The sequence below is a fragment of the Ctenopharyngodon idella genome, chromosome 10 (genome assembly GCF_019924925.1).
Source record: "Ctenopharyngodon idella isolate HZGC_01 chromosome 10, HZGC01, whole genome shotgun sequence".
Classification (NCBI taxonomy): Eukaryota; Metazoa; Chordata; class Actinopteri; order Cypriniformes; family Xenocyprididae; genus Ctenopharyngodon; species Ctenopharyngodon idella.
In genome coordinates this window covers 11,720,852-11,747,500 of record NC_067229.1, presented here as the reverse complement: position 1 = coordinate 11,747,500, position 26,649 = coordinate 11,720,852, and the positions used below count along the sequence as shown (strand labels likewise).

The following is a 26,649-nucleotide window of genomic DNA, read 5'->3' as shown; positions in this document are numbered from 1 at the left end:
ATTAAGGCCAGCGTCACCAACTTCACGCTGGGCCATACCTACACCTGTGGCGCCAGGAGCCATACATCATTGAACAGGTGGGTCAGTCTTAATTATCATCCAAGACAGAGACACACAATGAACATAGAGCACCCGCTAGACCGTAAAGAGTAATGTGTGTGCTTATTAGGGCTGAAGATATTTCATTATACTGCTCTATATCAGACAAAAAAGTTAGGTCAGATCCTCTCAAATGTCATCATGAGTATTATGAAGTAAGCCGCTTCTCTTAGCCTGTGGTGTTAAATCACATTACTGTGGTTTGTGTGTTGGATCTTAAGGCCCCTTTACACTGCATTGAAGATGTTTCCTCAGCTTAATAAACTAACTATGTAATAAGAGAGAGAGAGAGGGCGAGGGAGAAAGACAGTACTGAAGCTATCAAGAAAGTATATCTACAATCTCTAGGCTTCACAGTGCGACACTGTGCTGGAGATAATTTCTGGGAATTCAGGGAGGGCTTTAGGTCTCTGGCCTCAAGAGAGCTGCTGCCACCCTCTTAATTTCATCATTTATTCAGGTCTGCTCATTAATGAGGGTCTATTCAGCCTCTAATTAGAGCACATGAAGGATCTTTGAATCGGTCCGTGGTCTGTTATGCATGGGCGTGAAACTCCGGTCGGGTCTTCACTTTAAGCTTGTTTAAACAAGCTTCTTTTTCTGCATCCTACCTAGAAACTGTCCTCTGGGAAATCAGAGAGCTTGTATTAGATCAGCTTGAGAGACCTAGACGTGTGGCTGACATCTGGTACACTGTCATCAGAGGTACATATCTGAAGATCAGCCCTTCAGCTTGGTCTGCATGGACACCCAAAGGCATTTCCCAAAGCCTGAGAGGGATGTACAATCGCAGTGGCGGCTGTCGGTCTAGCCGTGAGTGCTCTTGGCCATCACTGAGAAACAGGAGATCCCTTTTCGTCACCCTGGCTTCTGCTAATGTAATTCCTGTGATAGTCAGTACTGGTTTGGTGGTCTATCGCAGGCAGTGATAGAGAAGTACAAGTGAGGCCCATCTTAAGTGGTTTTTAATCACATCCTTGCAGCTTTTGGGGGAAGGTCAGCAAGATAACTCCCATCTGAGGATTCTCCAAGTGGTGTGAACCAAGCCTGGGTAAAGCACTGCAAGGATTGAAACTGTGAAATGAGATGATCATATTAAAACAGCAGATGATTGTGTACAGAATGAACATTTGGGGTTTCAGTTTGAAGCACAGAAGTGTTTGCTTAATAAAAGATGATGTTGTCTTGAGAACATATGGTAAAGTGGTGGATGACGGTGCATTTGTTTATGCATGGAAATTTTGAAGATAGAGTCGAATAAGCAAAGAGACTGCCGACACGTACACAAAATGTTACCAGTGAGGCTTAAAGGGATATTTCACAAAAATGATGATTCAGTCATCATATTCTCACCCTTATGTTGTTTACAACCAATATGACCTTTATTATTCTGTTAAAAATGTACTTGTCGCTCTTACAATGAATGTAGACTGGAGTTTCATATGACTTCAGAAGACTTAGCATAGCCATATGGACCACTTTTATGATGCTTTTGCGTCCTTTTTGAAGCTTTTAGAAGCTAACATAACTAAGAAAGATTAAAAACTAAAATGTATTTTCATAACTACAAAACTAACAAAAATGAAATAAAGCCAACAATTAATTTTAGTTTTGCCATCACAGACTCATGTTGTTTAACACCAATATGACCATTGTTCATCTGATTATTGCAAATAAAGAAATATCTAAAAATGTACTTGTCGCTCTTAAAATGAATGAGGACTTTCATATGACTTCAGAGGACTTAGAATATATGGCACTTTTATGGTGCTTTTGTTTCCTTTTTGAATCACTGTAACTTCATGGAAAAGAGAAACTAGCACATTCTTCAAAATATATATATTTTTGTGTTCCACAGACAGAAAGGGTTGAAATGAAAAGAAAGGTTGTGATGAATAATGACAAATGACAATTTTCAGTTTTCAATTTTTTTGAGTGAACTATCCCTTTAAAACACTGTTACATTTAGAGACAACACATTCCCAACTCCAATAAGCCAAAATATACCAATAATATATTGGTTTCCAAAGCAAATGCACATCTACAGATGATAAAATGAGCGCTGATGTTAATTCATTGTTCATTCTGGGTAGCCCTCCATTCAGTAAATGACATACAGGATGTGCAGCGGTGACATTTCAACACGAAATGCCACTCTTCTCATCTGAGAGACTTTCTGCTTCTTTCATATCCTCCAGGGGTTTCTGTATATGATAATGAATTCTGGCCATCCACTGATGGGCCCAGAACAGTGTCAAACGCTTGTGTGACACAGGCACTGCCTCTAGGTGTTTCTGCTACTCAAAAAAATTGCTGTTAAGTGCTCCCATTTAATCGTTTAATGTGCTCTGTGGGGTAGGGTGCAATGATAATGTACAAAAGGACAAAAAAAAGAACAAAACGTACAGCAAAGACCTACACAGACACCCGTTTTTTTGTGTATTACTACGTTGGGTCATAGGTGCACAACACAATTAAATTTCCAATGCAAACAAAAGTTCAAAGCGAAATAGTGAGTCAGAACACCACCATATTAAGCCACAAAACAAATACATTAAAGGGATAGTTCACCCAAAAATGAAAATTATTCCATGATTTACTCACCCTCAAGCCATCCTAGGAGTATATGACAATCTTCTTTCGGATGAACACAATCCAAGATATATTTAAAAATATCCTTAGTCCTCCAAGGTTTATAATGGTTGTGAATGGTAGGCCAAATACTGAAGACAGAAAAAAACGCATCCGCCCATAAAAAATAAATAAATCCACACGACTCCCGAGGGTTAATAAAGGCCTTTTGAAGTGAAGGGATGCGTTTTTGTAAGAAAAATATCCATATTTAAAACTTTATATATTCAAACAACTAGCTTCCGGCGAAAGACCGCAAGTTGACTTGCGCCAAATGAGTACTCCTCTGACACGATGTATGACGCAGGATGTAGGAGTATCATAAGCTCAGACGGCTCTCATGGTTCAAACAAATACAGCTGTGCAACAAACTCAAGCTCTTCTTCTCTTATATCGATATCCTCCAACATTTCTCTTTAAAATTTCTCATTTTAAACTTCTAATTCATGACTAGTGTTTTGTTTTGCTTTCTCCTTTGCACCTCTGCGTGCATCATTGCATCATCGCGTCAGGTCAAAGGTTGCTCTTCCACCCAAACTGACGTGCGCAGTATGTGTAAGGTCGTCCGCCGGAAGCTTGTTATTTGAATTTATAATGTTTTAAATAAGGATATTTTTCTCACAAAAACACATCCCTTCACTTCAAAAGGCCTTTATCAACCCTCCTGAGGATTAATTCGTATGGATTAATTTTTTAATGGATGGATGCATTTTTTTTTTCTGTCTTCAGAATTTGGCCTACCATTCACAACCGTTATAAACCTTGGAGGACTAAGGATATTTTTAAATATATCTAGGATTGTGTTCGTCTGAAAGAAGATACACCTAGGATGGCTTGAAGGTGAGTAAATCATGGGATAATTTTCATTTTTAGGTGAACTATCCCTTTAAGCCACAATGCAATAGAAATGCTTTTGACCACAAGGTGGCAGTGTTATTGTTAAATACTAAAATGAAAATTAAACTGAAATAAAATACAAAAATGAAAATAAAATAGAAACAAACACTAAATTATAGATCCAAACTACAAAAACCTTGGTTTCAATGTGGAAAAAACTTATTTTTATTGTCATGATTGGATGACAATTAATTGTCACAAAGGTGAATGTATCTTATCGATTGAAGTTAACTTTTTTATTAGACTTTTGTGCATTGCAATCCTCTTTCCTATTTTAATTAAAAACAATTCAATACAATTCATTTATCAAGATTTAGTGGCTGAATTATTGTTCAAAATCTCTTGAAAAGATTAAAAAACAGAAACATCATTCAAACTGCCAAATGAAGCACTATCCATGTAAATAATCTAAGTAACCAGAATCCATGGAAATGTGGGGAGAGGTCAGAGGTCAACATCAATACAGAGGTCAAAGTAAGGGGGAGGTACTTACTCATTGGCATCATGGCTTATATTGATGCACAGATTCTGTATGCTGCTCTTGAGCTGTGGAAAACAAGAGAGTTTGAGAGTTTGAATGTGCCACAAGGAAGCAACTATTACAAAAAGAAAAGCTTTTAAACACAATTATTGCATTGTTAACAGGGGATGCCCTCATGTAAAATCTGCATTAGCTGGGTTAAATAAGAAGTAACAGTTAGTTGACCTTTATCCAACTTACCACTTTGACCTCAAATATAAACAGGCGTGTATGAATATTGCAATCAATCTTTTCTTTCAGCACCAGACTGACCTTCAAGTGTCCTATTGATCCTTCTCAAATACATTGATAGAAATTTGAGCGAGTCTCTTAATCAGAGACTGACCAAACAAGGGCGATGTTCCCAGAGACCCCCGCAAGCCACTAATATCGACACAATGCCATTACAGAACAGGAGCTTAACCTTAGTAAAGGTAGGCATCCATCACATAGGCACTGAAGATGGGCCACTACCCATGAGTGAGTGACTGCTCTCAATATAGGAACTGTCAGCGTCAGGGGTGCTTCCATCACATTACTTCTTTGATTAGTCTCTCCGGTGCCCCAGGAGCCCATCCCGATGTGGCTCAAATCAACGAAGATGTGCAGGATGACAGGGAGTGAAGTTTCAGACAGTGACGGATGGACATAAACAAAAGAAAAATCTATAGAAAGTGCTGACGGGGATGGTAAGGTAAAAGGTTTTAATGGTAAATCGGGGTTGCGCTAGGCTGCAAGTTCACTGGGACATGAAGGGGGCATAACTTGGGGGGAAAAAGTGAAGTGGAAAGAGTAAATGTGTCCATTCTGGATTTCTGATTTGGGGGAATGGTGTATGGCAAAATGAGTCATGAGGCCTTTCAGTTACAATTATTTATGAGTCCATTAAGGCTCATTAACAGGCACAAGAAATCAAGGAGACATTGAGAGGTGTGATGGAAGTGAATCAGGCCTTCTGACATGTAAAGAGTCAATGTACATCCTCAAAAGCTCTTGGGGAAAACCTTATTTCCAATAGAACTTGTAATATACTCCTTATCCGCTGGTGACTCCTTAACTCATGACAAAGGGAGACAAGACCAAAGCAAGCTGGCATGATGCCTGGGCAGTGGAAAAGGGATTCCTCTCTGAACTGCGATGACTCCTGGTTTGGACAGCTGACTGTATCGTCTTAACTTGTTCTCTAGTGTCCTTTGTTGCAGAATTTAACAAGATGGCCACCTATGAAAGACCTTACATGAATCTAAAAACCAAAATGAAGAGTATTTCGCTGATTTATTGGGACTAAAAGTAGAGGGATGACAGGAAATTATGGAAAGGGCAAGGGGGAATGGGATCAGTTGGGATTTGACCAGTCTTCTGCATATGCATCCTGCATTGTAAGCCAAAAGGGCAGCATCTAGCTTCCAAGCTTCCTGCTATTCACAAAGTTGCCACCTCTTTTATTGAACGCATCCATCTGAGCCTCAGGGAAACACTCTCTAATCTTTCAGAGTCCCCAAGAGAGAGGCTTTATACCATCAGTGACCTCTTGCCTGGATAAATCCTCTGGGAACATTCTTGAAATATCTGCTGTATTCAATGCTTCTACAAAAACAACTGTTTTGGCGAAAGATCAATTAAAATGGATGATTCATGCTCTGCTGCCCTGCACAGCCCTGATCAGTCTGATATTTAAAAAAAAATCTTGTAAGGGCACATATTAAAGCACCTCACTTTTGATCTGACTTACAGACTGGGAAAAACTTTAGCTTTGGCCAATTAGCAGGATGTAGAAGGCGAAAAATTAGCATTTTGGGTCATAAAAGTTGCAGTGGGGCTCAACATCCTTTTGGGATCAGACTGTAGACAAGAAACACCACAATAACCCCAAGGGAAATCATATTTCCTCTTTTTCCAAGGGCACTGCAAGTGTTTGACCACTAAAGCAAAGCCGACAAATGATTCCCCATGGCTTTAATCCCCGTTGGTCACCTTCCTTATGGAATTACCAGACTGTTTTACCTCAACTTGACATATAGCCTGTGAAAGTAACATTTCAGCCTCCAAAAGTGACCCCTAAACTGATTAACAGCAAACAATCACATTAGCGAGCTTTACTGATGTGCATCCCATATCTGGTCCCTTCCCAAGTGTATTTTCCTTTCCCCTATCAACAGTGCACAGTGACTGAATAAATACTGCCAATTTCACCCTGGCTTATTTGTTTACTTTATTACGACGGCATTACACTCTCATTTCCCCAACATCTAATTAATACGCCATTTCCCATGTAAAGAAAGATCAAGGGTGGGTTGCAAGAGATTGAATCACAGAGAGGTGACCTCAGCTGAAGTGTCTCATTGCTGCAGCAGGAGAAAACGTTTCCTTGATTACATTTGAAGTAGGGGGCTGAGATTAATACTGATTTGGATTTTCTTTTGGCTTCAAGAGACATACCACAAAAGAAACATACACAGGTTACGTGGAAGAGGTTTTATATAACCTAATGTCAAAATGTTTCAACCACCTTTTCTTGGAAAACTAAACATCTTTTTAATGGTGAATCCTAAGGTCAACTTAAAGAGTTAGTTCACCCAAAAATGAAATTTCTGTCATCAGGTACATACAAGATACTCATGTCATCCCAAACCCGTAAGACCTTTGTTTGTCTTCGGAAGACAAATTAAGATATTTTTGATGAAATCCAAGGATATCTGATCCACACATAAGCAGCAACATCATTGCACTTTTTGAGGTCCAGAAAGGTATTAAACACATTGATAAAATAGTCAACGTGACTACAGTGGTTCAACCTTAATGTTATGAAGCGACGAAAATACTTTTTGTGCGCAAAAACAAAACAAAACAAAAATAACGACTTTATCCAACAAATTTGTCTGTCCCGTCATACTGCTACGCTATTTTCGTTGCAGATCTTCCGTGTTTTCATCTGAACGCGGGCTCAGTATTATTTTTGTTTTGTTTTTGTGCATAAAAAGTGTTCTCGTCGCTTCACAACATTAGGGTTGAACCACTGTAGTCACGTTGACTATTTTATCGATGTCTTTAAGGATACTAAGATACTATCAGTATATCTCATGTGCACTGCGTGCGGACAAGATTCTGGACAGGTGCTATGGTCCGATTCGAGGTGCTTATAAGTCCGTTCCCCTGACTCCGCTGGGGTCAGCTGATCATAACACAATTCTTCTGGCTTCTGTAAGGCGTGCAGAAAGACAAAAAAAGACCCTTAAGAACTGGACTGATTCAAGCATTGGAGAGCTGCAAAGTTGCTTTGAGCTTACAAACTGGGACTTGTTTTTAAGTGATAGTTTGGACTTGATTGATCAGGTTCTTGTGGTATCCAGTTACATACATTTTTGTGTTGAGTCGATTTTACCCTCTAAAAGTTTGATTGTGTTTCCAAACAACAAACCGTGGGTAACCAAAGAGCTTAAAAATATTCTCAACATGAAGAAAAGAGTATTTTTGTCAGGGTCCAATGAGGAGAAAAAAAATGATCAATAAGGAGGTTAAAAGAACAATTAGATGTGCTAAACTAAATTATAAAAATAAAATAGAAAATAAATTTGTTCAAGGTGATATGAGGGCTGTCTGGCATGGGATTAGGAACATGGTGGATATTAGTATACCTAAGCAAGGAACAGTGTTAAATAGAAACGCTGATGGTAACTTATTGGTCAATGACCTGAATTTGTTTTTTACAAGTTTTGAGAAGCATGACATAAGTGCTGTTCTTGATGATTTTAAACAAAAATGAAGTCCCTCTAACTCCTTGATTTTGCATCCTTTCAATGTAGTGAAGCAGCTGAAAGCTACAACCGTTAATAAAGCGCCTGGTCCAGACGGTATCTGTGGGAGAACAATTAAATACTGTGCAGAGCAGCTCAGCTCAGTAAAAGAGGTGTGCAAAGCTTTTCCTCCTAAATACCATATACCAATATTTAGAGAAGGGAGGCACATTTGCTAGAATGTTGTTTGTTGATTTCTCCTCTGTGTTCAACACAATGAATCCTATCATTTTAGCAAAGAAACTTGTATGTGAATTTGATGTAAGTCACGGTTTGGTTTTAATAATATCGAAGTTAAGTGTGCATCACTGGTCATCGTTCTCGCTAAAATATTTTGTCATAACATCTGCAGTTTAGTTTAAAGAGGAATTATTGTGCTCCTAGCGCTCCTCGTTGTCATTAAAACAGCGTGTCACAGGAAAAGTGATCGAAAGTAGCACATCTACTATCTAAATTCATATCATTTTTGTTTAACTTCTGTGTAATGACTGCGTAATGTAATTTCAGTGCTTTTCGCTATTAGTGAAAGTGTAATATTAATGTAAATGTGTATATCAAAATTTCCATGCGAGTTTAAATCATTCTTTTATTTATTTAAACTGTTATTGTGAACATGCACTGTATTTATGATTATGACTCATAATGAGGATTTAAAGTGGTTTTCCTTCATCTGCCGTCAGTCCCTCAGCTCACCATCGGTGTCGCCAAACTGCTCTGTCTTTAAAATGTTCGTACGCATGGGTCAGAGTTTGCGTGGAGGTGCGCAAATTTTCCCGTCAAGTTTTTATAAATCACAACTTATGCGTGGGAACTGGCGTACGCCTCTTTCAGGGCCTGTTTTGTGCGTACGCAATGGTTATAAATGAGGCCCCAGGTGTTTCTGCCATCCACTGGACTGGAGTGCAAAGTGCTGACTGGCACAAAGGAGATCACTGTGAAAATTGATTTTACTGAGATGTTACTGTTAAAACTGCTTGAATATCAGGTTATTTTTCCACCAAGACCGAGTACCTTTTTTGCTGACACTCTTGGGTGGTTTATTACGTGTTTAAGTTACAGTACAATTAATCAAGCTGACATCACATTCATTATCTTGTTTTGTGTTCCACGAGGGAAAATAAGTAATAAGTGTTTGAAACATGGGTGAGTAAAAGATAAGAGAATTTTCATTTTTGGGTAAGAGCTAGACCAGGGATGAGTATTAAACAAAAAGGGTCGTTTTAATTTTATGGTGACTTTGGAAAAGAAAGAACAAGTACACATGACGTTTGATTTCATGTTAATGGAGAAGATACAGGCATGCAATATGGTCTGCACAGAGCTTAATGCACCTCACGTACCAGGTTCTTAGACCCTGTCAAACAGTTGAGCCTCAATCACAGCAAAAATCCTCATTAGCAAACTGCACTGTGCACGGAAGACCCAGATACTTTAAAACCACAAAGCTGACAATCTGTCAAGCCTGGCAGACCACTACGGGTTCCCCTCAGACATAAATAACCCAATATGATAATGAAATGAAAACTATAATAAAAGCGATAACTATAAAAAGGGGCTGTAAAATTCATTCTTTACACAACACCATTAAGGGTCATTAAGATCCATCATGCCGGTTCATTCATGTACGGGGTGGTACGGCGAACAGGTGGAGGTAGAGCTGGGGCTCAGTGGTGATTAATAGGGGTCTTGATGGTGCTACATTAATCTGGTCAGTGTGACATTTACAAGGGAACTGCAAACCCCTGGTGTGACCGCCTAGCGTGTCTCCAGCGCTAGGTGAAATAAATATAGACTCGCTATAATGTGGATGATGGTCTAAATGGTGTTGGACATGATCGACCTTTGACCTTGACCCATCAACCGTCTGTTGAGGATAAAAGGGTGCATGATTCATGAAGAACGTGCCTAGTAGTGGACCTATTGGCCTACATAATACATCACAACATCGACCACCTTCAAATGCTGGCACAAAACTTCTATCCCTTCATTAAAGTAAAACATGCAAGGTGCATGAACAGATCTGTGGAGAATAAAAAAGCAGAACGGTCTTTGTGACAACTCAAAGAAGAAGGGACACAAACACTGTAAATTTTTAGTTAGGCCAATGCTTTCATGCTAAATTTAGTAAGTGGTCCATTATAATAATTTAAATATCGTAATTAAGATGAAACACAAGTTATATTGTCATGAAACATTAATTATATTGTCATGAAACAGTCAGCGTTCACATGAGAAGTATTTTAACATGCTGAATGCCATAAATGGCCTTCACACCTCTTGTTCAGTAAAAGAAAAGGGCTCAAATGGTGAAGAATTTATGAGGGTGCTTGAATCCCTGACTAATGATGACCTTCATCAGATATTCCATTAAACTGTCCAATAAAATGTGATGACCTACATTCGTGGAAGTGGGTTATGATATTCGGGACCAGACCATACAGGTTGCTAAAAATTTTCATAATTTTTTTTTTTTTGCTGGGAAAAAAAAAAAAAAAAAAAAAAAAGAAAAAAAAAAAGGAGGTTAAAAATCTTGGTAGAAAATATAAACAAAAGCTGCAACTTTAACAGATTGGATAAAAGAATAATATTACAAATATTATTTCAATTATTACTATTTTTAAAATTTACAATAACAAATTTTAAAATATTTTAAAAATATGTTAAATAAATTATTAAAAATATTCAATAAAACATCTACTTAAACATTATTTTAAATTGTTTGTTATTGTAAAAAATAAATAAATAAATAAAGGGGTCATGAATTGAGAAATCAACTTTTTCTTGAGCTTTTAATATAAGAGGTCATTGTACTGTAAGAATATCCTGTAAGATTCAGAACTGAAAACTACCTTGTTAGTCCAATAAAAGCTTTTATTGACACCAGGCCCAGAGAACGACTGATCCTGGAAAGCGCCTATCTATGACATAGGTGAAACACCGCCTCTGCAGAAGAAATCAACACCTACTTCATCACTGCAACGTTGCCTGCCCACTGGCGTGTTAGTGAGGTGAGGAGGAGAGAAGAGAGATCCAGGACTAAAAATACCATTACCTTTTGAAAGGATCCTAATGCTAGGAATATGGTTATTTATTTTCAACAGTGTGAATGTCTCAGTTGAGCTTTATTTATTTGTATTCGGTACATTTCACTGTGGATTCTTTGATAAATCAATCGCATTTCAGTGCATGCTTTGCAAACAGACTTTTATGATATGGACTTGACAGTAATGCAACAACATGTAAGTAACTGTGTTAATTCTAATGCCTGATCTGATATGTAATGATTCGTGTACAGTCAGATGTTCTTTGTCTATGTGTTAGTAAATCAAACCACTGACTTCACGTTGTTTCTCTTCGTAGATGAAAATAATCTGTTATTTAAACGGTGATTAAATTATATATAGAAAGTGATCAAAGAATGCTCCCTTTACAATCGCTGGAGCTGTCAATCAAACAGTGCGAATTTATCAGTGACTGAGTTCTGGACACGTGCCAAAACTCCCGTTTTATTCAACGAATCACTTAATTACATCGAGTTTGCACTGCTAGTTATGATGAAAGCATTCACACTGCTTTCATGCGTTCTATAACATGTCTATGATAGGCCACAATATTCATCACTGCAACCTTTTTCACACGACCTAAATATAACGCCACAGATTTAAGAGTAATGCTATAATCAACACTAATCAACAATTAGTTAACCTTGAGAGCTGTAATAGTAGAAACATGCTAAAAGTTTTTGAGAGAGTAATACTTCGCTATTTCTTATTGCAAAGATGTTAGCCAATCACAGCAGTGGTGTTTACACTGAAGTCTCACAGCAGACACGCCCCTTAAAACAAATAAGAGGGTTAAAATCAGGGTAGGAAAAATGCCTTTGATTTCTAAATTATGAAAATTTTTGATGTAAAAAGGCTACTAACATTAGTGTGCACCCCAGGAAACATTATAAAACAATAAAACAACACAGTTCATGACCCCTTTAATAATAAAAACACAAGAAGAAAATAGCAGAGTGTGTAGTCATCATATTCGCTTTGGGTTCTGGCCTTCAAGATGGATGTCAACATCTTGCTGCATTTAAAAAAAGGGCAAGTGCCACTTTTACAATGCAAGAATAAACAATGGCACCTTTACATCAGCAGAACCCCACTGAGGACAACACAGGCCATAAGGGCACTATTACACATTATTTCCACTGCCTAGATACGCGGACCAGAGGGATGAACGTGAAAAGGCCAGGCTCATGACATTACACATATTCCCGGGAGTGACAGAGGAATGAATGGGTTCGGTTCCTAAAAACACTACAGGAATTAAATAGACTATAGGCACACCCATGTCATTTATGTCCAAATGACATCAGCTGTACCCATTTGTACGGTCATTTGACTTCCAAAGGCAGGAGAATAATAGCCAGTGTTTGCATATTCATTTAAATGCTGCGGAAAAAATGCCAGCACATTAAGTATGATATGCATTTGGGTGTTTTCTTCAACAGCGAGCACTTTTTGCCCTGTGCACTTTTTGAAAATACAATGAAATTGTAATTTCTATTACATATTAAATTGTGTTAATAGTATTCTGTGATGGAAATGACATTTTTAACATTTTAATTTCACTGCTAGCATTTTATGTGTCCTAAATACATAAAATTAAATAATTTCACACTTACTGTACATAATTTAAATTAAATTATGACATTTAAATTACTCATAAGTGAAATTTACCTTGATCTCTCTAAACTTCAGGGGGAAAAAAGAATGTTTTTGTAACCTTCTCCCTTTACACACTTTGGTCAGTTAAAGAATAATTTATGCAATTGTATATTGTTTATTTGAAAGAATCAAAAGTGCAGTTTTGTGTCTGTCCTTGTATTGTTCAACTGGTTGAGGTTGCAATGATTTTTATAAAATAATTAGTAACAAGTAATGCAATTCTTTTTAGAGAAAGTAATTAGTACAGTAATCTAATTAAACTGTTGAAGATGTAGATAGTAGCTAGTAATTAATTACTCTTTTATAGTAACTTACCGAACACTGGATATATATTAAATAAACCTTTTTAGTTTTTACAATGCAGATTGTTCCTAAGAACTTTTACAGAAATCAAAAAAAAAAAAAAAAAAAAAAAAAAAAAAAAAGATTCATAAAATGGTGTTTCTTATATTTGGGCAATTTGATTTGTAGAAGTATATTTTCATTAAAATTTGTATTAAAAATAAATTTTAAAACATTTATTTTATTTTAGTCATATGAAGGTCAGATTAGTTTTTATTATGCGTTCATCAATAATTTGCAGATGCTTTTTATGTATAGATCTTATGGTTTTATTGTCCCACTTCCAGATTTTCTTAAACTATGAAAATTTGTCATAAAAATATTATTTATTACATTTAAAATTATGATAAAAAAGATTGAAATATATATAAATAAATTCAGTATTTATATATATATATATATATATATATATATATATATATATATATATATATATATATATATATATATATATATATAAATAATACTACAACAAAATGCAGCTTAAACTTTTAAGTAAGCAACATGCAGCTTACTTAAACTTCCAGCGTAAAAGAAAAGAAAAGAAAAAAAAAGCACTGTTTAAAGGCTGAATCTAGTATTAGGCATTAGGACACACCCAGCAACAGCAGCAGCAGCAGCAAATGCTCAGCGGCTGTGGCACAGACGGGTTGCCAGATGCTCTCTGCTGGATCCCGCCACGCACTACAGGCCACCGCTGTGCCACCTCAGCTCTGTTGCTGATGCTATCTGACAGCAGCGCAGGCTGTCTGCATGCAAACCTCTGCCGCATTACTTCTTTGTTTTACTCCCAGCTGCAAAAGACCTTTTTGACAAGCAGTGCTACTGAGATCTAGGTTGTGATGGAGAGCGAGGGTGAGCGCGCCTGCTGGGCAGAGAGAGGTCGGACACCCTGCTGAATTCTTGCTGAGGAAGTACAGTCACAAAGACCTCAAAGATGATGAAATGAAAGAACTTACAGTGCCTTTCAAAAAGGAGAAAATGTCAAATGAATCGAGTTTCTGTTCAAGTGCAAGGCTTGCAACTTGCTAATACCAAAATAAGTGAACAAGCTTAAGGTGCATCTACATTAGCAAAATTTAGTTTGTCAATATTGTAGCAATGCAAGAAGCACAGCTCACAAAGTCACTTTCAAACCAAGAATTTCTATTTGTTAACATGACGAATTTGAGTGACCAACTTGAACCAGTAGCGAAATCTGCATGTTGAAATTCCCGATTGCGTGAATTCCTAATGAAATTATAGGAAAAATTCAGCAAATAATGGCAAATGTGACCACGCCTTTAATGCGCTGTTGAGGTGTGCCTTTGACCAAGACATCCAGGCCACAGAGTTGCTCATTAGTGCCCCCCTTGGCACCATCGATGCATTTTTTCCCTGCATTGACAGTCTCATACAACATTAAGTAGGGCCCTGTGATTTCTGCGATGTGAAAACGCTGAATCCAGTCATAAAAAATGGAATTTACAGTATAACAGAATGTTACAGAATTTTCATCTATATTTAATTTAAACTGTGAACCTCTGTTGTGCAGCACTTTGTTTGCCAAAAAAAAGAAAAAAAAGAAAAAAGAAAAGAAATTGTTAAAATTTAATTTAATTACACTTTAAAAGATAAATTTAAAGGGATCGTTCATCCAAAAAAAAAAAAAAAAAAAAAAAATCACACACACTTTACTCATTTATGCACCGTCAAGTTGTTCCAAACATGTATTAATTTCTTTTTTGTGCTGAACACAAAAGCAGTTATTTTGAAGAATGTTGGTAACCAAAGAGTTTTTGGTCCCCAAAGTTGACTTCCATAGTATTTTCTTTCTATACTGTGGAAGTCAAAGGGGACCAGCAACTGTCTGGTTACCGACATTTTTAAAATATCTTCTTTTGTTTCAACAGAAGAAAGAACATCATGCAGGTTCTGAACAAGTTGAGGGTGAGTAAATGATGACAGAATTTTCATTTTTGGGTGAACTATCCCTTTAAATTGTTTTCTGCATTCACTTGATTACCAACGTTTTGAATAATACATTTGTATTAAATCATAAAAAAAACAGAATCAAGAAAAAAAATAAAACATACAACACTGAATTTCTGAAAAAACTAAACATTTCATAAGGTACTACTATTATTGTTCGATTTTAATAAAGTATTGAATTGTTAGCGTTTTATGAATTTAAATGGATTAGACATCCTTTTGGATAAAATTTAATTAAACAGTCCAGAAAAATTGAAACAGAAAACACAGAACTTAAGAAAAAATAAACAGATTTAACAGAGTTCACTAAAACATGAACTCAGAGGATTGTAAAGGTTCAAAGGGCCAATTTTGGACCCCTATGTTTTAAATGTTAAACTACTTAAATTAGCAATTTATTTTTAAAACACTTACCGTTTGGTTCTTAATTCTGTGGTAGGGCTGAACAATAGGAAGTCCCAGCGGTGTCACCCACTCCACTGTTCTCCCAGACTTAGCTATTAGCCTAGCGCTCTCCGTCAGCCATTCCTGAGAGAAAAAAGTCAGAACAGCATCAACCAATCGATCCAAGTCAATATGTTTATTTATTTTTTGTATATATTTGTAAGAATTCAGAATGAATTTGCATAATGATTTTGAACCCATCTACCAAGCTAGCCAAACTGAAACCCCTATCTGTAACAGTTTGCCTTATAACCTAAAAATTGTTGCGATAAAGTATTTGCGATAACGTTTCTGGCCGTCTTTGTTGGAAGAATCCAAATGCGCAGGTAGGATGTTGTTGCTGAAACAAACTGAAAATGAAACCCCTATCTTTAACAGTTTGCCTTAACCTAAAAATTGTTGCAATAAAATATTTGCGATGAAGTCTCTGGATGTGCTAGTTGGAAGAATCCTGATGCACAGGTGGGAAGTTGTTGCTGACAAAAACTGAAAAATGTACCCCTATCGGTAATGATTTTCTTTGCCTAAAAATACTGCGATAAAGTCTCTGGCTGTGCTAGTTGGAAGAATCCAAATGCACAGGTGGAAAGTTGTTGTTAAGAGAAACTAAAACTGAAACAACTATCGGTAATGATTTTTCTTTACCTAAAAATATTGCGATAAAGTAGTCTCCAGCTGTGTTAGTTGGAAGAATCCAAATGCACAGGTAGGACATTGTTGCGGAGACAAACTGAAAAATGAAACCCCTATCCATACATTTTTTTTTTTTTTGCCTAAAAAATATTGCAATAATGTAGTTGCGATAAAGTCTCTGGCTGTGCTAGTTGGAAGAACGCACAGGTGGGAAGTTGTTGCTGAGACGAAACATTAAAAGAGCCTGCTGATATGCAGCAACAGTGCTGGCTGTGCAACTTGGCTGCCATATTCGCAAAGTCCCCAGTGTTCTCCCCGAAACGCTTTGTGTGAGATAAATTCCTGTGTTCATCTGGAAGCAGGCCGGGCCTGAAGTGGCTCCATTCATCAGAGCGTTCACCAACAGCCAGGACCTATATTGCCCACCCCACTTTCTGCTCCTGTATCACCTTCTGCCGGTAACGGCAATGATCAACTACCTGGGCTCAAACGCCGCCCCTCACGAGAATCTGACCTATTTAGGAAGCTGGTTGTGTCTGTAGGCAAAGTGGGGGATATTTCACATTCGTTCTGCCTGTCTGCTCGTCTCCCCAGGGGGTGCAACAGGAGACAGTGTGCGGCTGGTCCTTGATCTACTGCACTGGGGACGTTCATTCCTTTTCTGTTTCCTGCAGCTGTAATTCATGAGCCGCAGCCAGCTGCATCATGGGAGAACTATATCTGGCGATTCACAAAAATAATCTTTTCATTCAAAAAAAGGAGAGAAGCAACAAGGGTTTGGTTTTGCTTAAAAATTTATGATGAACACTATTGTTCAAAAGTCGGTAATATTTCTATTTCTCCAAAGCTGCAGCAATTTGATAAAAAATACGTTAAAAACAATAATATTATGAAATATTCTTCTCTATTGTCATATATTTTAATTTCTTCCTGTGATGTAAAGCTGAATTTTCAGCATCATTTCTGCGGTCTTCAGTGTCACATGATCCTTCAGAATTTATTCTAATGTGCTGATTTGTTGCTCAAGAAACATTTATTATTTTTATCAATGTTGAAAACAGTTGTGCTGCTTAATATTTTTGCAGAACCCATGATACATCTTTTTCAGGATCCTTTGATGAATAGAAAGTTAAAAAGAACATAATTTATTTGAAATAGAAATCAAATTAAAAAAAAATTTCTTTTGATCGATTTAATGCATCCTGGCTGAATAAAAATATTATTTTCTTTAAAAAAAAAAAAAAATTGTAATGACCCCAAATGTTTGAACAGTACTGTATAAGATTAATTTGTGAATTAATGAGAAAACCATGCAATTTTCTTTGAAAATGCAAATTTCTTTTTTTTCTCTAAAACTTTTCATCAGAAATTTATCAGTGTTAACACCGTTAACAAAACTAAGTTTTTTGTTAAATGAATTAAACTGAAATATAAAGAACTAAAATAACAGGAAGAACTGAAACTACAATATATTTCATAATGAACTAAAACAAAATAAAATGGCCACAAATTTCCTTTACATTTAGTTTTGATACGGTACCGAATACATTGTGTACGTGGTACATGTGTTATTGTGAATAAAAACTCGACAGCCCTGAGAAATTTATTGCCTCTGTTTAAATGATATAATTTAATACACTAACTTTAGTAGCATACAATACTAAAACTGACCAACTCAAACCCACTACCAAATCTGCACGAGGAAATCCACACAAATTTCCTGATCCTGTGGGTTCCTATTAAAATGACTGGATTTTTGCCTGAGAAAATTCTGACTATTAAAGTGTATAAGCGGGTGAGATATTGTATACCTGAATCTCTCTCGTCCCAGTAAACATTTCCTTCAAGCTGTTGAAAACCTGAACCACCAGGTAATGTGAAGCATCCCATATGTAATCCTGTGAATTGAAAATAGCACATTGTAATATATACACAGGCACAACACTGTGAATGTTTGTCCGAACCCGACCAGGGTATGAATATCATATTTACATGCATTTGTATTTGTATGTTAGGTACCAATAATTAAAATTACTGAAAATACATTTACTTGTGTACAAAAGTCTCCAAAGCGACCAAAAAAAGGCCTGAGATTTGAATGAGTTTTGAATGAACACCACAAAACATGTTTAATTTCAACAACTGACAGTTTTGCTTTCGCAAGCAGAATGTGGAGATGAGATCCCCTGACTCTATAGCTGATGATTCCTCTTTTTTATTCTCCTCAGCCTGGGAGAGACGAGAGAGGCGTCACCTGTTTCTATGGCTGCCCACAGAGGGACGCACTTGGGGAAATCAAGACTGACACAAAAGGGGGAAAGTAAATCCATAAGTTCAAGTCACCTGCGATGTAAAGCAAGATTACCAAGTGTATCTTCACCTTTAAATTGAGTTTAGGAAAATGGTTAGAGAGCCAGAAATAATGGAATAAAATAAGAGAGAAAAGGGGAGTTTGTATAGCTAAAGTACCTGACAAACAGATTGAGACTCTTGTCCAGCCAAAAGTCTGTACTCAATCTGGAACTGCTTTCTTTACTGCTTTAATAGTAAATTTGGGTCTGCAAAATACAGACCACATCTATGGAAGGACATTCCGGACTATTTTCAAAAGAAATTACAAATTGTATTTGCAATTGCATTTTCCATATGTGGACGCATAAATTGTGACATAATCCAAACGCAATTGCAAATCTTTTGTGTTTTCGCTGTCGCGAATGCACAGTGACTGCCAAATTTCAAATGGAAAAGCAAAGTCCATTTGCAACTGTATTTCCCATGTCTTACGAGTTATGACCCTGTCATTTTTAAATAGCAATTTCAATTACGCCTGCTTTTTCATTTTCTTTGCGTCGCGTATGTAGCCTGCCAAAACTCAACTGAACAATGGAGGTAATCTGTGAAATTGTGGAGGAACTTATGATGCTTGTGCAGCAAGTTGACGACAGTTCATACTCTACAGATTTCCTCTTACTCACAAGTCATTTTAGGACAGGTTAAATGAGTTTGTCACCTTGACGAACAGCAGCATCAGTATTGTTGTCTTCGCCAACCTGAGTGAAATGGCTGACAGGCTTTTTGTGAGTGACAGAACAACTAAAGGACCAGGAAGTCCTTTGATGGACATACCACTAGAGATGATTGAGTACTACTTTGTATGTGGTTACTCATGTGTCCAGCTTGACCGCTTTGGATTATGTCACAATTCATGTGTCCAATTTCTTTGAAAATAGTCCGGCATATCCTTCCATACCACATCCATCCACACATCATGCAGTTTGTTTAATGTGTAAACTCATTCTTCATCTTCCCAGAGTTTGTTACTCCATCTATGATACTTTTATCCAAAGTGCAACAAGCCTCACCTTAGGGAAATCATCGATTTCTTTTAGTCGCTTTTCGATTTGCAGACGACCCCCGTAGCGAGTGACGCCATAGACCACAGTCATCACTGTCTGCTTCACCACCTTCCTGCTGATGAAGCCCTCCAGCACCTGTGCGATCTTCAAACCCTTCTCTGCATCCCGAGCCCTGAACTCTTCCACCTATGAGACACAGGACAGTGCACTTTTTTAAGAACCCATAAATCAATGCAATTATTCATGAATTCCACCTCATATATATATATATATATATATATATATATGTGTGTGTGTGTGTGTGTGTGTGTATAAAATCATGAAATGAATCATGATTACTCATTTTTATTCATTATTTTATTTATTATATTTAATAAATCAAATAAAAAATCTTTCCAAGAATACCTTCGAATACAGCTTTATGGCACATTAATGACCACTGAGGTGGAAATCAGAAATAAAAACAACGATAACAGAAATATCCCAGTTGTCCTTCACTTAAACTATAAATAGCTTAATCTGCATGGAGAGAGGAGCAGGTTCATTAATCACACATGAGGTGTAAAAGTTGACGACGGTCTTATTGGGGCTCTTGAGAGCTTATTCTATCAAACAGAAGGTCTGAAGTCGGCTGCTGAGGAACAATGAGGTTGTTTGGGCCAATCTCTGACTCAGCAGAGCTCATTGAGGTGTCTGCTATGTACCCTTCGGCTAAGGTTAGTGCAACCCGAGGTTTTTTGGCAAGAATGGTACAACAGTGTATTAAGAGTGTACACTATGTCCCCAAATATAGTCAAATCGATAGGTAGGTCAATATATCTCAGATAGTGTTCTCTAAGAAACACGCAGTCTTCCCAGAAATGAAAGGAAATGAAAACTGGAGCTTTGAGACCATGTGTTGTGAAGCAATTTAAGAGGCAATTTGTGAGGCAAGTGATGACTATATTCAACTTCAATGGAAAAGGAAAAAGAAGATAAAAAAATCATCAAAATGATGAATAGCAATGAGAATGGTAGAGGGTGATGCTGCATGTGCTCTAGTGCAGTGAGTCCCAAACAGGGATTTTACTTTTTAAACCAATAAAATAGAAATAATGACCATATAATTATATAAAATGTATTATAGGCACACACACAGCCTTCCAGAGCAACATGAATGATATAATAATAAATATATAAAATATATTTTATATTTATAATATAAAATAACATTTTATTAAATAAAAAATAATTATATAATGTTTATATATATATATATATATACACACACACACACACACAAAATATTAATTATATTATATAATATACTGTTCATTTACAATAATAACATTCACTGTAACAATTATATTTAAATTTATAAATGTTTATAAAACATTTATAAATAGAATTATTAATATAATTAAATGAATATAAATGATATATGAATTATATAATTTAATATAATAACAATGTTTAAAAAATACAGTAATAATAATAATAATAAATAATTATTATTAATTATGATTTGATTTCAAGTGTCTAAGGCAATCAAATTGACATTAAATTATCAAATTAATTTGAGCGGAAGCTACTGTTTTTCACCCCATTTTAGTTTAAAAGTGAATGACTGTAATAATGAACATTATATTAATATTAATTATAATGCTAAATTATATAATCCAGTACAATATGGGTTAAAAGAAACTCATTTGTGATTTGGGGTGGATGAAGTATTGTTTAAACCTTATTGATGGAACTGGCGGGCAGTAAGACGCACTGACGCCCCCTGGTGCTGCAGAGTGACTAACCTGCTGAGCTACACCACTGTAGACATCCTGAGGCAGTTCACAGGGCATGAGGTTCACCGAAGTAGCACCAATCACATCCCGCCCGAGGGCAGCATAGTGCTGGAGGCCGTTGCAAGAGCCGTCCTACAAGAGAGAGAGAGAAAAGTAGTGAATGGAAGTAGTTTTGAAATCTACAGCGTATCCCTAAACAGCAGTTACGTGCAATAGTGACTTGTACTGGTCTGGAATAGCAAAATCTGGGTCTTCTTAATATATTTAAATTATAAAGTAAACATGCAGTACCTGATGTACAGGGTAATAGGAGATGAATTTGGTGTGGTCGGGTGAGCGCGAAGCATTTGCTATCTCCATACAGCAACCCAGTGCCTGCCACGGCTCATCTGCATTCATCCACCATTTACGACCCTGCAAAACAGAGTTGTGATTCTTTAGGGAGCAAGGAATGTGACAGTCATTTCAATAAAACAGTCATAACTCAAAGCCTGCAGTGTTTTGCATTTGGATTTGAAAAAAGAGATACAATGAAATCAATTATACAATGTATATAAGGTCTACTCACTGTATATAGTACACATTAGAGGTCTGCAATCATAGCCTGAACCCCGTTGTCTACAAATGTAGCCGAATTGTACTGTCAGGCCCAAATATGATTACATAAGGTAAACTTATACCCACCAACTAGTCAAATACTTTTCTAAAAGACGAGTCATTTAAAAACATGTAGGCGTTCAACCCCTAGTATAGGTAAGGTAAGGGTGCGATTAAAATGCTTACGTCAAGAGGATGGTCTGCCGAGTCTAGGATGTCCTCCATGATGCTCTCAGCATACTCCAATCTTCCAGCTAGTGAGCTACGCTTCTTCAACCCCGTGAGGTTCACCAGGTGGATCTTCAACCAGTCGAGGCCCTTGGGACCGAGAGGTCGTCCCTCTGCAAACACCAGTAAGGCCCTGGTCACGTCACTGCCAAGGTGGTTAAAATAAGGCGGACGGGGGTACGTACGACCTCGGAAGTCCATATTATGGGGAAACCAAAAGATCTCATCCCTCATGTGGTTGGCGATGGACAGCTTATACAGTGCGTCCATTCGGAGACTGTGCATCTCCGCCACCTTCTTCTTGGCTTTGACTCCCTCCCACTTCATGTAGGCCTTCTCAATCTGAGTGTAGGACGGGTCATGAGGATTAAAGCGAGGAATCTCAGGCGCTTCTGACAGCGGTGGAGGGACGCAGAGCTTGTCGCTGCCTTTGTCGTTGAATATCGAGATGATGATGTCCAACAGGGGTTTGTTGATCCTCCAGGGACAGTTGCCCACCTGATTGAGGGAGTCCAGCACAGCATGGAGATCTTCATCCCGGCTCTTCTCCAGGAGAAGTTGGTGTTGGATGGCTCCGTCGGTGGCGCGCATCAACTTAGTGGGCGTCAGCAGGTACGCGCTGCTCTTTGGGGACGTCCAGGGCACGGGCGGACACAACATGGGCATGACGTAGGAATCAAATGTAAGTTTGGTTTCCATCGCAACCCTCTGGATTTGTGTCACAATAGGATGTGGTTTGATGAAGCCGATCTGATGTGGATGCCAAAGAGAGCAAATGAAAATCAAGGCTTAACTTCAAGGCATGTCACAAAAAGACATTAAACACAGACAATTAAATCTTTAAATGCCGTGACAGATCTACATTAATAAACATCTCTCGTCTCTAGCTCACAGCAGCCATGTAACCCAACCTCAAATAAATCAGAGATGATTTATGCATGCTGCTGGTAAAGTGTTTATGGTGCACAACAGGCACAACAGGCTTTGACAGCCAAATAAACAACTTCTATTCAAAGAGAAAGTAAAAGAATGGCCACAAAATAGTCACATAAACAATGGCCGCATTAAGCAATTCAACATATCGAAATATGAATATACAAGTCAAGTCACCTTTATTTATATAGCGCTTTTAACAATGCAGATTTTGTCAAAGCAGCTTTACAGTGATAACTGGTATATCATTTTGGCTGCACAGCAGCTCTTAAAGAACATGGTGTCATTATCCATCTTAAGTAGATTTAGTATTGATTCATTCTGTTGTAAGAATCAATAGTTATTAATTTAGTTAATTTATCTATATCAGCACTGGAGTAAACAGTGATGTCATCATCCAGCTCATACAATAAGGTTCAATTGACATGACCTATTTATGTGTTCATTTATAAACAATTATGGATGGGTATCGCAATTTGATTCTGATTCAAAGGCTTTTACCGTATTTTTCCAAATGTAAGACGACCCTGATTATAATTAATCAATTTTTTTTTTCCTCAAGGTGTACCTTTTGGAAAAAGTCTTTTTGAAGAATAAATTACTCTTCTAACATTACAGTGCATTCACACGGGGCGTCTGCGTTAACGCTTCTCATTTCCTTTGAATTGGTGACGTCACGTGTTCCCAAACTGAATTGTGGGTTCTATTGCGTCGCTTCACTCGCGTTGCTCGCGGCAAAATTTGAAAATTTCTCAACTTTAAGCGCCGACGCAGATGTTAGCCAATCAGATCACCTTATGCAAATACCCTAGCGCAGACGCTAGCCAATTGCGTTCATGCAACACTGGAAAGTAATGTGATTGGCTGTTGTCACTATGACGGTCACGTCAGCACCAAGCTTCAGACACGCCCTCCACAAAGCGTTGATGCTGACGCCCCATGTGAATGCAGCGTTACACTCTGACACAACGTATTTCTTGGCACACTCGTTTTACGCATATTTGCCGCCACCTATTGTTGCGGGTGTATTATTGACATGTAAAAGTCTAGACCATGAATATAAGACGAACCCGTTTTTGATGCACTAAAAAGAATCGTAGTGTGAATGTGATTTGTTTGTGAATCGAACTACACTAGTTCGTATTACTACAAGGTGGCATTTTAAATGTCTCAAAAATGAATGTGAATTCACTTGACTGCATTCATGAATAATCCACAAACACGCTAAACTGAGAGCTCTTCCCTGCTGCACGGGCCATCTGCAAGCTCAGCGGAGGAACAGGAGTTAAGCTTCAGGTCTTTGAAGCCCACGGTGGATGCCTCTGCCATGCCGAGAGCCAGGGCAGAAGCCTTGGGAATGAGATTTCGAGGACAAAAAGGAAACTCCTGATCTTTTTCGGCTCTTCCTCCCCCTTTCTGCAATCCCTCGGCGGTTAATCAACCGGGCAATTAAGGGGACAGTAAAAAAGAGATTAGTTTCAGCACAATCCGTCTTCCTCTGGTGGCTCGAGATCACTTGCACAGGAAAAATTATTCCATAATTCATGAAAACATGCGTGTCTGTGAGAGGTTTCGGAGGGGGAATAGATGGTTTATGACACGACTTTAATGGACAGTCATTTGGATTCAAATGAAAGCTGCCTGGCCATGAACAGCCTTCAGTATGGAAGAAAAAACAAGCTTGTGCATCATTTAAACTAGTATGACTTCCAGCTTAGCTGGTTTCCACCTCTTACCTTATGATTGCTGCGGAATGTGTACATGTGGTATAGAACGGGAATGAGCTTCTTCTCTTGAGCGGTATTGAGGATGTTGCTTCGAACTTTGAGCTCATGAACCATCAGGTCAACCAGGAAGCTGCCCAGCTGCACCATCAGGACCAGCGGCCAAGGGGTGTCGTCACTTAAAAGAGAGGGGCCGCTGCACTTCTCCATCTCAAGACTCGCCCAACACTCCCGCGGCAGCATGCCATTGGTCTACGATGAAACAGGAAGTAATATAATGCACAAGCAACTGGATAATAAGAAAGCAGACTGAAGGCATCATATCTGGTCAACCAAAGCTTATACCTTGGTGTCGTTCGCCAGGAGTTCAGCATATGAGCTGTAGATACTCCCAAGCTTCTCAATCATCTGACTGTGGCTCTTCTGCCGGATGCAGTACAGATTGTGGACTCTGTTTCCCATCTCCTCAGCCATGAAGAGCAAAGATTCACCGCTGGGCGACAGTTTGTCTAAACTCTGAAAAAGACAGCTCATCAAAATGTGGAGAAAAATAACTGTAAAGGTGCACCAAGTACGTTTTTTTCCCCACTTGAAAAGAAACAAACAGTAATTCTGACTATGTTAAAATGCTTAAAAATGACTCCAGTGGCCAAGATGGAAATTCACCTAATGGAAATTCATCTCAAATGAATGTGTTTGATTAAGTTGGTACCTGAAGCATGATATTCACATAATCCTGATCATCCAGGATACACAGGTATGGGTATATGCAGGTACTCCAGGATCTCTGGCTGTTGTTGGATAATATCCGTTTCTTTTCCTTCAGTGCCTGGAGAAGAGCTTTCTCCCAGTGTTTCTTTTGTGTTGATAGTAATTCTCTCTTTAAAAACATAAATGTATTTTTAAATTTTTATTTCAGAGCTCAATATGTGTGACAATATTAAAATCAAAACATTCTGATCGAAATGTTGGAGATCTGGACATCATATAGACTTGCACAAGGGTTTAAAAAAAACAAATGGTGAATACAACTTGTGCACAACTGGTGGACAAAAAAAAAAAAAAAAAAAAAAAAAAAAAAAAAGAGATATTTGTGAATTGTGACAATTATTAAGCACCTTAAATTGCATTGACCAATTCTCATTGTTGTAACAATGAAAAATCAGTAAACAAATATAATAAATCATTAAAACTTTAAAAGAGTAATGATAATGATACTGCCCAGTAGGGTTGTGCCGATAGACAATACTATCGATGATAGTCTTTGATGATATCAAGACAATAATTGGCTCGTTTTTTCATTAATGTATTAAGTTATTATTATTATTATCAGTGCTAGTATTATCAAATTAATATTAAGACCTATAATTCATTTGCCTTCCATAATTTCATAATGACATCACCGCATAACCACACTTATGACACCAACACACACGTACTCTATTTTTTTTTAAAACAGACTACAAAATTACATACCACATCAAAATTCAATTGCAAGGTGATCTATTCACAAATTGTCAAGAGTGCTTGTTATAAAACAGATGATTCATTTTTTATACAGTTGTTGTTTAAGCCAAATAATCAGTTATCAATGAAAATCTAAAGCAGCTTCAAACACTGACTTAAAATGTTTTTGTTTAATAAGAAATATTGATTCTTCTCACTTTTTTCATTATCATTAATGTATGGTTCACAAGAGAAATATTAAGCCAGTAAAGAAAGATAGTTGATATACCATTCTCAGCACTGAGACAGATTCAGCTCTCTTCATGTCTGAGAGAATTAATGCGCTGTGCAGTGTCAGATGCCAAACGCTCGGTCAGTTTATACTTTCACTTTCAGGGAATAATTGACTGTGGTTTGAGAATCCTTCTCTGGTGTGAAATATTTCTATGTAACATGACAATTTTCTTCATCATCAACTCCATCTTTGCTCGCAAAATGATAGAAAAAGATTCTCATATTCCGTAAAAATAAAACA

The 26,649-nt window shown here is 37.4% G+C and overlaps 1 protein-coding gene across 2 annotated transcripts in view; it reads right to left on the bottom strand.

Annotated features, from left to right (window-relative positions):
- polrmt (polymerase (RNA) mitochondrial (DNA directed)) overlaps positions 1-26,649 on the bottom strand; it is a 53,423-nt gene that overhangs the window by 8,760 nt on the left and 18,014 nt on the right. For both annotated transcript variants that reach the window (XM_051909356.1, XM_051909357.1), the window contains exons 7-16: positions 25,381-25,548; positions 25,014-25,184; positions 24,681-24,920; positions 21,970-22,761; positions 21,478-21,600; positions 21,196-21,318; positions 19,415-19,594; positions 17,864-17,950; positions 15,390-15,503; positions 4,121-4,173 (exon numbers count right to left, since the gene is read on the bottom strand). In XM_051909356.1, coding sequence (XP_051765316.1) covers positions 4,121-4,173; positions 15,390-15,503; positions 17,864-17,950; positions 19,415-19,594; positions 21,196-21,318; positions 21,478-21,600; positions 21,970-22,761; positions 24,681-24,920; positions 25,014-25,184; positions 25,381-25,548 — 2,051 coding nt within the window. The remainder of the gene's footprint in view (positions 1-4,120; positions 4,174-15,389; positions 15,504-17,863; positions 17,951-19,414; positions 19,595-21,195; positions 21,319-21,477; positions 21,601-21,969; positions 22,762-24,680; positions 24,921-25,013; positions 25,185-25,380; positions 25,549-26,649) is intronic.